Raw genomic sequence first — 14302 nt, forward strand, 5'->3', positions numbered from 1 at the left:
GGCGTTGGCGGTGAGCCCCGCCTCCCGCAGCGCCTGGAGTACTGCGCTCAGTTGCTCCAGATGGGTTCCCCACTCCTCCCCATGGATCACGATGTCATCCAGGTACGCCCGCCGCGTATTCCCGGTGGGGCCGGAGTACCTGGTCCATCAAGCGCTGGAATGTGGCGGGGGCCCCGTGTAATCCGAACGGGAGACGGAGGTACTGGAATAGGCCGTCGGGGGTCGCGAAGGTGGTCTTTTCGCGGGCTTCGGGGGAGAGAGGCACCTGCCAGTACCCCTTAGTCAGGTCGAGGGTGGAAATGTACCGGGCCTTTCCCAGGCGTTCGATCAGTTCATCCACCCGCGGCATGGGATAGGCATCGAATTGTGATATGGCGTTGAGGTGCCGGAAGTCGTTGCAAAACCGTAACGAACCATCGGGTTTGGGGACTAGGACGATGGGGCTACACCACTCACTCCGGGACTCTTCTATAATGCCAGCTTGTAGCATTTTCTGGACCTCCTCTCGAATGGCCTGTCTCCTGGCTTCGGGGACACGGTAGGGTCTTAGTTTTACCTTCCTGCCGGGGGTTGTGTGGATGGGGTGTTCGATGAGGGTGGTGTAGCCCGCCTCGGTGGAAAAAACCCAGTGGTGCCTCTGCACCAGCTCCTGGAGGTCCTGGGTCTGTTGGGGCGTGAGCTGCTCTCCCATGGGCACTGCCTCCAGCACTGTTTTGTGCGGCTTCTGTGGGGGAGAGAGAAACAGACACGCCTCGCGGGCCACCCATTTTTTCAGGAGGTTTATGTGATAAATCTTGGTGGGGTGTCGTCTACCTGGCTGTCGTACCCTGTAGTTGACTTCGCCCGTCCTCTCGATCACCTCATATGGCCCCTGCCACCGCGCTAGGAACTTGCACTCCACAGTGGGAATTAACACCAGGACTTTATCCCCCACCTGGAACTCGCGGGGTTGCGCTCCCCGGTTGTAGACCCGTGCCTGTGCCGTTTGGGCCTCGGCCATGTGCTCTCTCATGAGCGGCCACACCGTCGTCATTCGCTTACGGAGGTCCTCCACATGTTCAACCATCGTTCGGTGGGGAGAGGGTTGCTGCTCCCACGCCTCCTTGGCCAGGTCCAGCAGGCCTCGGGGTCTCTGACCATAGAGAAGTTCAAACGGGGAGAAACCGGTGGATGCCTGGGGAACTTCACGTATCGAAAACATTAGGAAAGGCAGTAGCTGATCCCAGTTTCTCCCGTCCAGTTCCATCACTTCTTTTAGCATCTTCTTCAAGGTCTGATTAAACCTTTCCACTAAGCCGTCAGTCTGTGGGTGGTATACGGATGTGCGTAACTGTTTAATGCGTAGTAGCTTGCACATCTCACGCATCAGTCCAGACATAAAGGGGGTACCTTGATCGGTCAGGATCTCCTCAGGGATGCCGACCCGGGTGAACATCAGTACCAGCTCCTTGGCGATGCCCTTTCGTGGCCATGGTGCGGAGGGGAATGGCCTCCGGGTAGCGGGTGGCGTAGTCCAACACGACGAGGATGTATTGGTACCCGCTACTGCTCTTTGGGAGGGGCCCGACCAGGTCCATCCCTATTCGGCTGAACGGGGTAGTTATAATTGGGAGGGGAACTAAGGGGGCTCTTACGTGCGGCCGGGGCGCCACCATCTGGCAGTCGGGGCACTATCGGCAGTGGTCCTCCACCTCCCTCTTCACCCCGACCCAGTAGAACCGGCCGACCACCCATTCGAGGGTCTTTTCTGCCCCCAGGTGGGCGCCGAGGAGGTGGCTGTGGGCCATCTGGAGGACAGACGGGACAAAAGGGCGGGGCACTAGCAGCTGCTCGACCTGCTCCCCGTCCTTCATTATCACACGGTACAACAGTTTTCTCTTTATGGCAAAAAATGGGTGTGAGAGTGGCCTTACCCCTTGCACTGGGTGGCCATCCACCACGGCGACCTGACTCAGCGCGCTGGCGAGGTTGCGGTCCTCCAGTTGGGCCGTCCCGAACCTTCCGGACAGCTGTGGCATAAGGGGCGGAGCGTCGGAGCCCAGGGGAAACAGGTCGAGGAGGTTCTACTTTCAGGTCTTCATACGGGACGGTGCGTACCTCGCAGAGGTCCCGATAAGCACTCTGTGCCGCTCCGGAGAGGAAGGGCGCGATCAGGTCCGTCCACTGGTCGCCGGGCCAACCCTCCCTGGTGGCCGTCCTTTCGAACGTTAGGAGGAAAGTCTCCACCTCGTCTTCTTCCCTCTGCTTCACCAGAAACCTCGCGGGGTCTATTCAGCTCCCCTGGTCCCGTTCGAGGAGCCTTCGAGTCAGCGCGCCGGTCTGCTCCAGCTGCGCCCGCTGTAGCTCCAGCAGCTGTGCGGAGAGACCGGCGTAATCAGGATCGGGATTCATGGTGATGACTTGGTGCGGCTTTCCCCTGATATTGGTCAGATCTACAGTGCCCGCATTCTCCACCAGTGTGGCGCCTCCGGGGTTACGAGAAGGCGCTACGTGACCAATTTCAGGGAAAAGAGGGCTGTCCACACCAAATTCACAATCAATGTTCTTTATTAAAGACTGTGGCAGGGATGCTGTCAATGCCGCGGAGTGCGGGGCGGGCTTGAGGGGGCTGAGGCTGAGGCGGCGTCGGTGGGCGAGAGCGGGGTTCGGTACACGGGGACGGGCAATCATACGGTCCGGGGCTCGGCGGGAAGGGCGGTGGTCAGGCAGGCGGGGGTCGAAGCAGAGGCGGGTAGTCAGACGGTCCGGGGGTCGATCAGGGCGCGGGGTTCTCCTACAGAAGCGGGTCATACATAGGGCTTTTAGGTTTCTCTCTCTCTCTCTCTCAATCATCTCCTTACTCTCCACACGAACGTGTTCTCCTTTTATCCCCTCCTGTCATCTTGCGCTGATTTCCTCCCAGCCGCGTTCCTCCACGCCGGTGATTCTGATGGGCAATCGGAACTCCATATATGGTCCGCCGTCCGTTCACTGCGCGGTGCCTTGGAAGGATAGAGTGCGGTGGCAACAGCGCCGTGGCTGTCACATGCCACGGCGGTACATACACATTATTTATTATGCTCCCTGGTTCCCTCCTCCTTACCTCTGTCCCGCGGGCGCCACACCTGGCTTTGGTGCAGCAATTATGGAGTGACTTGTGACAAAGAAGAAGGAATGGCAGTTGTTCGTACTTCCAAATAACATTGTTCTTGTTATAACCAAGAATTAGCAATTTCTATAATTCTCTGCAATGTAAAAATAACCTTCTTAACAAGTAATTTAAGTAGTCCAAGATTATTTGAACTTCTTTCCAATTTAATTTCCAGATTGTTGACAATCTGGAATCTGCTGACTTTACACCTGCTTGTATCCAAAGACACTAGAACATTCTCTGAGCATGTTTATCTCCAATGTAACCATATTAATTGCACTTGCTGATTTCCTGCTGGATTACCTGCTTAATGATGTGATATGTAGGCCGCAGAGTTTGCGCTGATATTGCCCATGCGGCCCTGTTGTGGAGATAGACGATTCACAATATGAATAATAACCAGAATAAAACCCAACCAGACTTGTCATTAGAATTGACCATCTTGCTGCAATCTCATTTACTCATGCTCATAACAAGCCTCCTCATATTATATTTTATTTTTATAGTTTATCAATACTAAAGCTCTATTCATTAATGGACAGTTTATAAGAAAGAAATCATAAAACTTCACATAAACATGTTGGGTCTCCTGACACCAACATGAATTAACATCTATTAATGTATCACGAGGGAATCACTGTGTGACACAGTAAAGTCCTGTGTGGCCAATTCATGTCACAATGGCAAATAGGTTATGAATACTAGTGGATGTGTTTGGTGGATCGTTTAATTAGGCAGGTTGTTTACAACTCTACTGACTAAACTTGACTATTTGCGAAGCATTCTGTCATAAAATTGGGAACAATGATGAAGTTAGTCATTTGGTCCGAGGATTCAGAAATTATTTATATAATGCTTGCCAAGGTCAGATTACATCAAATAAAAGTAGACTAAGGGAGTGGAAATACTAATCTGTTGTGTATTTAAAGGACAATCATGGTGATTGGTCATCTGACCCACTAATGAATGTGCTTCAACTCCGTGTCTGAAGCATATGCTGTGTTTCATTGTAATTAGAAATCGGTTACTTCCAACTGCTGAGTCAGGCTCCTTCTAGTCTAAAGTGTTTAACTGACACAGCCAGGTACATTTCATTACTGCTGACTCACAATGGAGGATCAACCGCCAGAGTGAGAAGACCATTCTACTTCCAGTCGCAAGAAAAACAAACACAAAACTAACGGAAGTGAAGAAGTAATCAAGAAGCAAAGTGACCGCAAACAAGGGAAAATGACAGACCTCTTTTCAGTGTGGAGCATTTGAAGCCATCACGTAGATGAGAGACAGTCGACACTGTTCGGTGAGGGAGACGAGGTTCCAGAGGCTTTGCAGTTCCATCTACTGCCAAAGAGGCCGCTAGAAGCAAGTATCTCAAATCGTACGGACTGTCACTTTAAACTGCCGGTCAATGTAGTTTGTAACACATTTTACTCAGCAGGAGTTGCATTTGTTGGTGAGTATTTCCATCTGCAGATTAATAATATAGTATGGGTAGATAATAATTACGTTTGGTGCTTTAGGATATGAGTCAAATAAACTGGTGTGTGTCCGTGTGTTCAATGTGTCTCAGTTTCCCAAAGGAAGTTGTGTTCAAATACATTTCTTGTAATAGCCCACCAACAGTCCAAAAACCCAAATATTCGGTTTAATATCATCAAGACTATGAAAACCACAAATATATATCGGATGAGCTCTAACTAGTGAATAAATGACATTTTACTTTGTTAAATTGGTAAAAATGAAAATAAAGATTGACCATGATTACTGACCCAGTGCATTCATATTCAGTACATTTCAATGAAATGTTGTACAGTGAAGACATTTGTTTAAATTATCTAAAACTAAACCTAAGCAGCAAAAGGTTTTTAGATGGCTACATTTATTCTCATATTATTTTACAAAAAGGCTTCTAAAACCTTCAGTGAGTCACAGTAAACCCATCAATCACAGCGCTACAATATAGTACAAATAAATAGAATAGGGTGGACCACAGATTACAGTGTGACACAAAATGTTTCCTTATGATTGGAAGCATCTCTGTGACAAATTAAACTGGTCACCTCGACCCGTTAGCTGACCCTCCCCTGCAGGTGTCCATGATGCCTCCATGCCTCACATAATCAAGCAGATACAACGCGTCAGTATGTTCACTCCTTCTTCTCTTCCATCCTTCACATCTTTGAACTTTGCGTGCTGAGAGAATAAAAAGGGCCCTCTTTGTTAGGGCACAAGGCCACTTATGACGGAGCAATACTGGGATTGAGTAGAGGGCGGCACTGACGGGGCGACATTCCTCACAGCTTCATGGAGAAGGGCTAACTGGTTGGTGGTTGGGTTGAAAGGGTGTGCGTGTGTGTGCGTTTGTGTGTGTGTGTGTCTGTGTGTGTGTGTGTGTTAGGAGCTGGAGGACAGCAGTGTGCTTTGTAATCATGTGTCAGGCCCCCTGGCTGACTTGGGCATTTGTCCTCAGACTCCGGCCCAAGTGAGCTGCCGCCATTGCTGTATAATGACATAAAGATTGAGGCGTGGATGGGGCATCAATTACAAGGATGTGACTCAGCTGACCCTGAGTCCTCAACAAGAGGGAGGTGAGACGAGGGGGAGTGCGGAATGAGTCAGAAATATGAAATATGAAATATATGAAACCCCAGGGGGGGGTTTAGCTCAGGAGGTAGAGCGGGTTGGCTGGTAACCGCAAGATTGCCGGTTCGATCCCTGGCTCCTCCTAGCTGAGTGCCTGGTGTCCCTGAGCAAGATACCTCACCCTAATTGCTCCTGAGGAGCTGGCTGTCGCCCTGCGTGGTTGACTCTGCCATCGGTGTGTGTGAATGTGTGTATGAATGGGTGAATGTCAGTCATTGCTGTAAAGCGCTTTGGACAAAAGCGCTATATAAATGAGACCATTTACCATTTAAATGAGACTGTAATCTGAAAAATCAAAAAAGTAAAAAAAAAAGTCATAGTATAGCATGTAAAAAAAAAATCGTAACAAAGTTATAGGATGTCGAGAAAAGTCATTGTAGCCTACAGTATAGCTTGCAATAAACATAATGAAAAAAGTCACAGTATATCATGTAAAAAATGTTATAAAAGACAAAGTATTGCATATCGGAGAAAGTCATATTAAAGCATGTTGGGAAAAGTCAAACATAGCATGTCGAAAAAAGTAATCTTTCTTTTCGTATAGGAAGGTCTGTTGCATCCTATGCTAAAGGAGATCTGAAAGGAAGCATTGGAGCTCCTTTCCCTTGCATTTAGTGTGCCATGTGTTTACTTCCGGGTCACTTCATAGGAACCTTCCTAAGCAAAATAGACTATTCGATCGCAGCACTTGAGTGCAGTCTATGTTGAAAGAAATCATAAAAAAGGCATAGCATAGCATGTTGACAGAAATCATGAAAAAGTAATAGTACAGCATGTTGAAAAAAATCATAAAAAAGTCATAGTATAGCATTTTGAAAATAATCATAGCACGTTGGAAAAAAAGTCATAGTATACCATGTCGAAATAAATCATTAAATAGTCTTACTATAGCATGTCAAAAAAATAATAATAAAAAAGTCATACTATAACACGTTGAAAAAAGAATAGGGAAAAAAGTTAATAGTAAAGCATGTAAAGAAATAGTTGTACTGTAGAATGTTGAGGAAACATCAAGATATAATCCGATTGGAGGTTGACTCTCTCTACCCCTGAGCCACACCTGCCCATAGTATAGCATATTGAAAAAAGCATAGCATGTTGAAAAAATCATACTTGTTGTAAAAAATCAGAAAAAGTCATAGTATATCAGAAAAAGTCATAATAAAGCATGTCACATTTTTTTTTAATAAAAAGTCATAGTATAGCATGTCGAAAAAAATCATAAAATAGCATGTTGAAAAAAGTCATAGTACAACACATCAAAATAATCATACTATAGCATGCCGAAAAAGTCATAGTATTGCATGCTGAAAAAGTCATAGTATAGCATGTCGAAAATTGTCATAGTATAGAAAAAATGAAAAAACATCAGGATCTAACTCATTCATCCACAGTGACACTTCTGCATGCAAACAGGGAAAGTCCGGATTCGAACCACTGATCTTCCCATTGGACGATGCATGTTGAAAAATTCCACAATATAGCATGTCGAAAAAAGTCATAGTATCATATGTTGAAAAAAGTAATTAAAGTCATAGAATAGTAAGTGAACAAAAGTATTGCATGTCGGAAAAAAAGTCCAGACTATTAAAAGTCATTGTATATTTTGTCATAAAAAAGCGTAGTATGTCATAAAAAATAATACAGAAGAGTAAAAGAGTCATAGAAGTACAGTCACAAATGAGGTCATAGTATATTATCTAGTTATTTAGTATGTCAGAGCATGTAAAAAAATGGGAAGTTTTATATAGTCATTGCATAATGTGTCATTAAAATATCATGGTATGTAATGTAATTGAATCTTAAAAATAACACATTTCTTAGTGTATTACGTAAAAATGAATATTCATAGTATGGTATTTCATTTAAAAGTCATACTACAGTCTATAGAAAAATGTAACATACTATGTTACATCAGTTATATGTTGAACAGAGAAACAGAAAATCAAGTATTAATTCTGAGCCAAACAGTATGACATTTTGTGTGTCCTGCTGTTTAGTACTTTTGGTCGTGCACCTTAGTACAATTTGCTGGCTCTTTAAAAGCTTCACGTTATTACTTGGTGCAGAATGGTCCACGGATAGTTACTCGTTAACATTGCTTATTAACATTAGTTATTAGAGATGGACCTTGTGCACACAGGCAAACATAATCTCCATCTCCACCAGCTTGAGCTTGAAGTCGAAAATGTGTCTCCATTTTCTACTTGAGTCTAATGACTGTAAAACAGATGTTAAGAGCTTACCAAACCATTCACGTGTAACTTCAGCTTCCTCTTTCTTCTTTGCAATCTCTTTATGTGTTGAGGTATCGAGCCTATTATATTGACATTACTCTAAAAACACAAGCCCCAAAAACATCTTGGATCAGGATAAAAGGGAGAGTGCATCACTTCCTGCTGCCTCTGATGTGCAGGTATTGAGCAGAGCGGAGATTCCAGCAGCCCACTTAATGCTAAATACTGCGGTCTTTTATCTTGAGAAAAAAAATACAGTGAGTTGAGGGTAAATTGGAGCACTTATCTCCTCCTGGTCACTAATGGTGGTGACCGTAGCAGCATTGCCACCATGTAATTGTCTAAACGCCCTTCAAGTCTCAAATTAGGCTTCACAGAAAGGAGTCAAAAGCAAAAGTCCGATAAAGAGGGTGTGAAAATAGCCTTCAAAGATAAAGATCTACTTTGTGGATACATTTTGAAAATGAAGGTTCATCAGGGACTTGGTAAATGGTAGACATAACCAAATCAATTTGAACAGATCATGTTTCAACAAATAAAATTTTTATTTTTGTTCATTTCCAAACTGAATAAAGGAGACTTCTTATTTGCTGAGTGAGCAGTATGAGACTCACATTGGTTTTAAGAGAATAAGGTATTCTAAGGTAAGAAGAGGCATATGCAAATGATTAGTGACACGAAAGAAGTGTTTACCCAGCTTTTATTCACCACTACATCACTGGCTGTGAAGGGATTTGAAATTCAGCCAGATGGTAGAGCAGTGCAGCCACTCCTCTGCTGCTCTGGAAACAATGGATGCTGGTGTTTTCTTCTGCTTATCAGCCCAAACTTACAGGAAATTGTCTATTTCTTAAAGATGTTGAGATCATCTCTTAGACCCCACCGCTTCATGACTACAGCTGCTGTTTAAAATGGGCCACCAATTGTTAGTGAAGCAATACAGACAGGATTAAATGTATATGGTTATATATCCTAATGCAATGTTAATACATGTGTGTGAGGTCATTATAAATGTTCTGCTTTATTTGACTGAGAGAAAGTGGAAACAATGTCAGTATGTTAGTTAATCCTTCCATGTTGTCTTTTTCTATACAATGTATTTCGTTTTCAGTCATTAAAATTACAAATTGAATTGCATTCTGCCCACTTGTTTATAACATGTTGGCTTGGTGTAGTTTGAAAAATGGAAAGTGTTCCTCTTCTGGGGAGCATGAATGTGAAAATGCATTGCCCCTAATCTCCACTTGATGTGTCTCACTCTGCGTTGTTGTCTTTACACGCTGGATCCATTGTTGCCGAAGAAGCTCATATTTCTGTCGTGTAAAATTTACTGAATGTTACAGCTTAATTATGGATTTAATGTCCAACTCATTTTCTCAAATAAACATTAAAACCTTACTTTAAAACCTGCAAGTACTCGAGACAGCAAAAGAGAGAAAGGGAGAAAGAAGAAAAACCACACAGCTGCTTCCACTGGACAGCACGGGCCAGATTTTATTTGGAAAGGTGGCAAGGTTACTCAGGGGGTTACCCAGGATATCCACAGCACATTTCATGGGACTGTATCAGTACTGTTTTGGAGATGAAATCTATGAATGAGCTGCTTCTACATGGACCAAAGTCTTGGTTGATTAAACTCATATGTTCTCACTCGCAACTCATCAAAAATCAATATTTGGTCTGGTCAGTTTCCACTTGTTACATAAAGGTTGGTCTTCATGGGTAATTAGGTTAAGGCGACAAAGCCACTAAGGCATAGAGCATGGTTGGCATTGACTAATGACTCACTTGACTAGTGAGTGACTAGCGACTCACAGGATTTAGGTGACTAAACAACTGCCATGACTAAAAACTAACCTGACAAAATGCCAACATAAACAAGCCTGCTCTGAGAATCTAATAAATATGTGTGAAGCGTAGTGCATCTGGGGCTCCGAGCCTCAGTATATGACGAGTCAAGAGTGAGACCAGACTGACCAAACAGGTCAGGGGGGTGTCTATAATCTTCAGTGGCCCCATTCCAGTAGCTGCTGAATGATCTCTTTGCGGTCCAACCAGAACTCCTATCCAAATATAAGACCAGTTGTGTGATTCTTAGGCTGAAATAAAAGTTGTATGTAAGTTACCTGATGTAACTGAGTTATTATGTAAAATGTAAATTCAGTGATGTTGTGCCCATTGCTTTTTTATTCTGTTTGTCCGTTGAGGCTGCTGAGCCAGTATCTATGGAACTCTAACAGCAGTGTTGCAGGGCAGAGTCTATAGTGTTGGTGGAGCTTGTAATGTGACCCTATTGACATCCAGAGAACACCAATCAATATAACACCAGAGGTAAGAACACACACAGTATATCAGATCAAATTGCCATACGAAAAGGCATCAAAATGTTTTTAATTGTAAATGTACAGATTTACGCTCATACGGACAAAAACAGTGTGGTGAGCTGCCCTTTGTTAATAGAAGTCTCGACAACAAGTTGGTGCAAAATGACATGAAGACATGAAAACAACCAGGCTCAATATATAGACAGTAAATGTGCATAAAGACATACAATACTGTTCAAACGTTGGAATCAGCCGTTTGTTGACATTTTTCTTCTGACCATCAAGAATACCTTTTATTATACCTATTATTTATATTTTATATTATTTTAGCCTCAAAAGAGAAATAATTTAATGAAACACACTTCTATTTAGTCAATGCCCCCTTTGTTTCCAGAAAAAGCATAAGTGAGTCTTGATCATAATTGAACCACAACAGTGCAATTGGGCTCTGAATATTTTGGAAAGCCGTTTTTCTTTGGGACCTCTGCAGTCGGCTCAATGGTTAGATTGTAATTTGTTGGTCCATAGTAGGTTCAGCTGTTATTCCCCAATCCAGCTCCAATAGTGCCAACCCTCGACTAACCTTCTATTTTGAAGTTTGGAAATAACATTTCTAAAGCAACATGCCTTTGAATTCTAGCTTGTAGGCTGCATTATTGTGAACTTGACACTGAAAAAGCAACTCTTTCCAACAAATCTGCACACATTTTGATGCTTAGCTTCCAGTTTCTTTCACTTTTTTCCATCTACGCTTATACAACTGTTGCTCAAATGGATCTTTCTGCCCTTTCAATATCAGTTTGAAACATTGTAAATAATTTTGTTTTCCATGTGCAAAAAACCTTCATACAAAATAACATCTATTTGTAAAGTGGGCTTTTTACAACCTCTGCTACCTATAGAGTCGTCCTCACAGCCATCTGAACGTTCCCTATCAAGCCTTTGTTGTAGGCGATTCCAAACGATTGAACAGTTGTGAAACTCTACTGTGTGTGTGTGTGTGTGTGCAGTTGACCAAACTGAGTTTAAAATATTTGATGAAGGTTTTAACACAATTGTTCAAGGGGTAAGAAAAACCATTCAACATTAGTCAAACATTGCTATGACATACATAAAATATATATTTGGAAATGAAAGACAGAGGGTACTAACAAAAAAGGGAATACTGCACAAGCGTATCTATTGTTTAGTTTTTGTTTTAAAAAAAAACCCTTAGTGCATTCTTAAATGGTTTAACTGTCATTTGCATAATTATTAAATATTACTTAAAGAGATATGTTATGCAAAATGTTGTATCACAAGTAATTGTAATTTACTGGAGGTCATGAGAAAAGATGTATAGAAGTATCTTCACAGTCATAACTGAATCAATAGGCATATGAATACCATCAGTAGTATGTGTTTGATGATACCGACCTTGAGGTTACATTGCAGCCCAGAATAAATATTTGGATGATCAGTTGCATAATATTATCCCACAATGGGTCCTAATGTACTGGTAAAGCATTTCACTTATAGTGCATATACAGATGTGTATAAGGCCCAACGCTACAGATAATGGACTCTTTTCCATTACAGAGGACCTGAGCAGATATCAAAATGTAGAACTTCAAATGTTGGTGCTGGGAAAAACAAGAATGACAAGTATTTCATCGAGGACAAAGCTCAACAGTTACATCCAATGATCTCCGTTCCTTAACATCGCAACAGCAGTAGTCTTTAAAATTCCCAGAGGAGACTTCCTCGTCACAGAACACCACCCACTACAGTGTTTTGCATTGATCAAGTTAGGTCCATGTTGTTCTTCCCAGCGTTGCTCACGAGTCCGAGTGGGTTTGTAACCGGAGGACTTAATTTCAACCCCGTTTATTTTTCAGCTCGATATCTTTCAGTGGAGCTCGAAGCCATTTAGTTTGGTCTAATGGTGTAAAAGAAGTGTTTTTCTCTGTCAATATGGCCGACTGCATGACAGACAAGTGGAGCCCTGGAGATGCAGAGCCACAAATGGCAAAGAAGTGAAAAACCTGCTGGCACTCATAGTAAATGTCTGACCAATGCTGTTGTGGACAATCACATTTTCTTGTCAGTGTGTAGATTACCAATTCTGGTTTTCCTGGCTTGCATTGCAAGGGACAAGAGGAACACGTGGATGAAGAATCTTTCCATTTCTACCAGGATTAAAAAAAGGGATCACGAGTGCCACTGTTCCAAATATGGGTATCTGTTGATGAGACAGTGCATGCATTTGCTCTCCTTCCAAGCCATCCATACCCCCGTTTTGCAGGCTTTGCCTTTCTTTACAATGTGTCCATTCGTCCATGAGAATATCTCCAGTAAAGTCTCCCAGGGGGCTCGATGGCTATCTTACCTCGTTGAGGGAACCCGGTTCATACACAGGTTCCTTGGTGGTGCACAGTGTGTTTGCGGTGCTTCAGGCCCAGGCCTCTTTCTTTGAAGTCCATCGCTCGCTGTTGTGCCGAGTCTACCAGTGCGCTGGCTATAGCGATGCCTAGAACCCCGATGAAAAAAAGAGTTAATAAATAGCATGCTGTTTATGTCATTTTATTATACACACACATTTGTCTGCGTAAAGCACAAATTGAATTTTTATTGAGCTATTTAGGGTGGGATAAATGAATAGACCGGAAAAATGCAAAGAAGGTGAAAATGTATTGAAATATAGGCTATTGAAAACCACATGAAAAAGAGACTCAGCCAATGTGTGACAGGTGAATACACTTCAACCCACCAGCAGGCCTCCCACGGCAACATCCACTAAACGTTTTATCAATGTCTCTCCAGCTAGCGTTGAAAACAAGGAGGCTAACACTGAGGTCACTGCAGTGTAGCTCCCACCATCCGGTTTTCCTCTTCCCCGTCTTTTCCTTTCTCCCTCTCACCTTCCAACAGGATGTTACCCCTTAAAACAATGTCTGAATCTGATGCTCAACACGCTCGCCACAGCCAGGCTCATATAGAGGACTCCAGCTGCACCAAAGCATCAGATGCCTCACAGTATTGTGTTACCTTGGCAGTAGCATGCCCTTGTTAATGTGGATTTAGAGCCATGGCGGTTCTTGCTGGTGCAGCTAGCCCTGTCTTCCTGCTCCCAACAACCGTGGGCTTGACAATGCATGGTCATTATGACGGGAGCTCAATCTGCTCGTATGCAGGAGCCAAATAAACAAAACAGGCAAACAGTGGAGGGAATCTGCTGTGCTCTTGATATGATTTGGATGCAGGATGTTTGCAGCATTTCACACTCAAGTGATTCTTGGGATTTTTTTGGGTGGGTGGAAAGGGGAAAGCCGATTACACAGTTTCTCAGCGTGTGTGTCTGTGTGTGTGTGTGTGTGTGCGCGCACACACCTGTGCACGCACACACTTTGCAAAGTTCTGACACAGCAAGCCACACAGACTGATATGGCAGCCACCAGTGATGTGCTTTCTGAGTGCCAAGCAAGACCTGGTCTGTTGGAATTTGGCACATTGTGGTTGGTTATTTCACTTTGGTTTGTTTTGTCTACCACAGACAATAATTCAAATTTTGTATTTTGTTGCAATGGTAATTTGCATTTTTTCCCCAAATGACATAATTGCAGATCTTTTTATTTGAGGAATAAACACGCCTCCATAAGAGTTTGTGAGGTTGTCGCTACTCCAATGCAGAGCCATGGATGACACATCAGTTATGTTTGTGTTGATTTTTGTGGAAGATTCTTTTTGGCTTGAACCCCTGGCCTCAGTATTTCTAAAACCCTGGCTGCAGCCCTGCTTCTGTCACTTAACGTCTTACTTATTTAGGCTAAAAGAAAAAATATGATTTAAGTATTTGAGGATTTGTTTATTTATTTTATTTTTTTACCTAAATGATAGTTAACTGATTATCTTTGAGTTTTGGAGTGTTGGAAGGACAAAACAAGAACACAATTTTTTATTGCAGCCCGACAAATATCTCCACTCTAAAA

General features: G+C 43.3%; 1 protein-coding gene across 2 annotated transcripts in view; it reads right to left on the reverse strand.

Moving 5' to 3' along the window:
* Positions 1–10672: 10672 nt before the first annotated feature.
* Positions 10673–14302, reverse strand: part of atrnl1a (attractin-like 1a) — a 248380-nt gene continuing 244750 nt past the window's right edge. For both annotated transcript variants that reach the window (XM_084020523.1, XM_084020524.1), the window contains one exon: positions 10673–12843. In XM_084020523.1, the coding sequence (XP_083876649.1) occupies positions 12722–12843 (122 nt within the window). In that variant the 3' untranslated portion in view covers positions 10673–12721. The remainder of the gene's footprint in view (positions 12844–14302) is intronic.

Source organism: Eutrigla gurnardus, assembly GCF_963514095.1.
Source record: "Eutrigla gurnardus genome assembly, chromosome: 11".
NCBI classification, from domain to species: domain Eukaryota; kingdom Metazoa; phylum Chordata; class Actinopteri; order Perciformes; family Triglidae; genus Eutrigla; species Eutrigla gurnardus.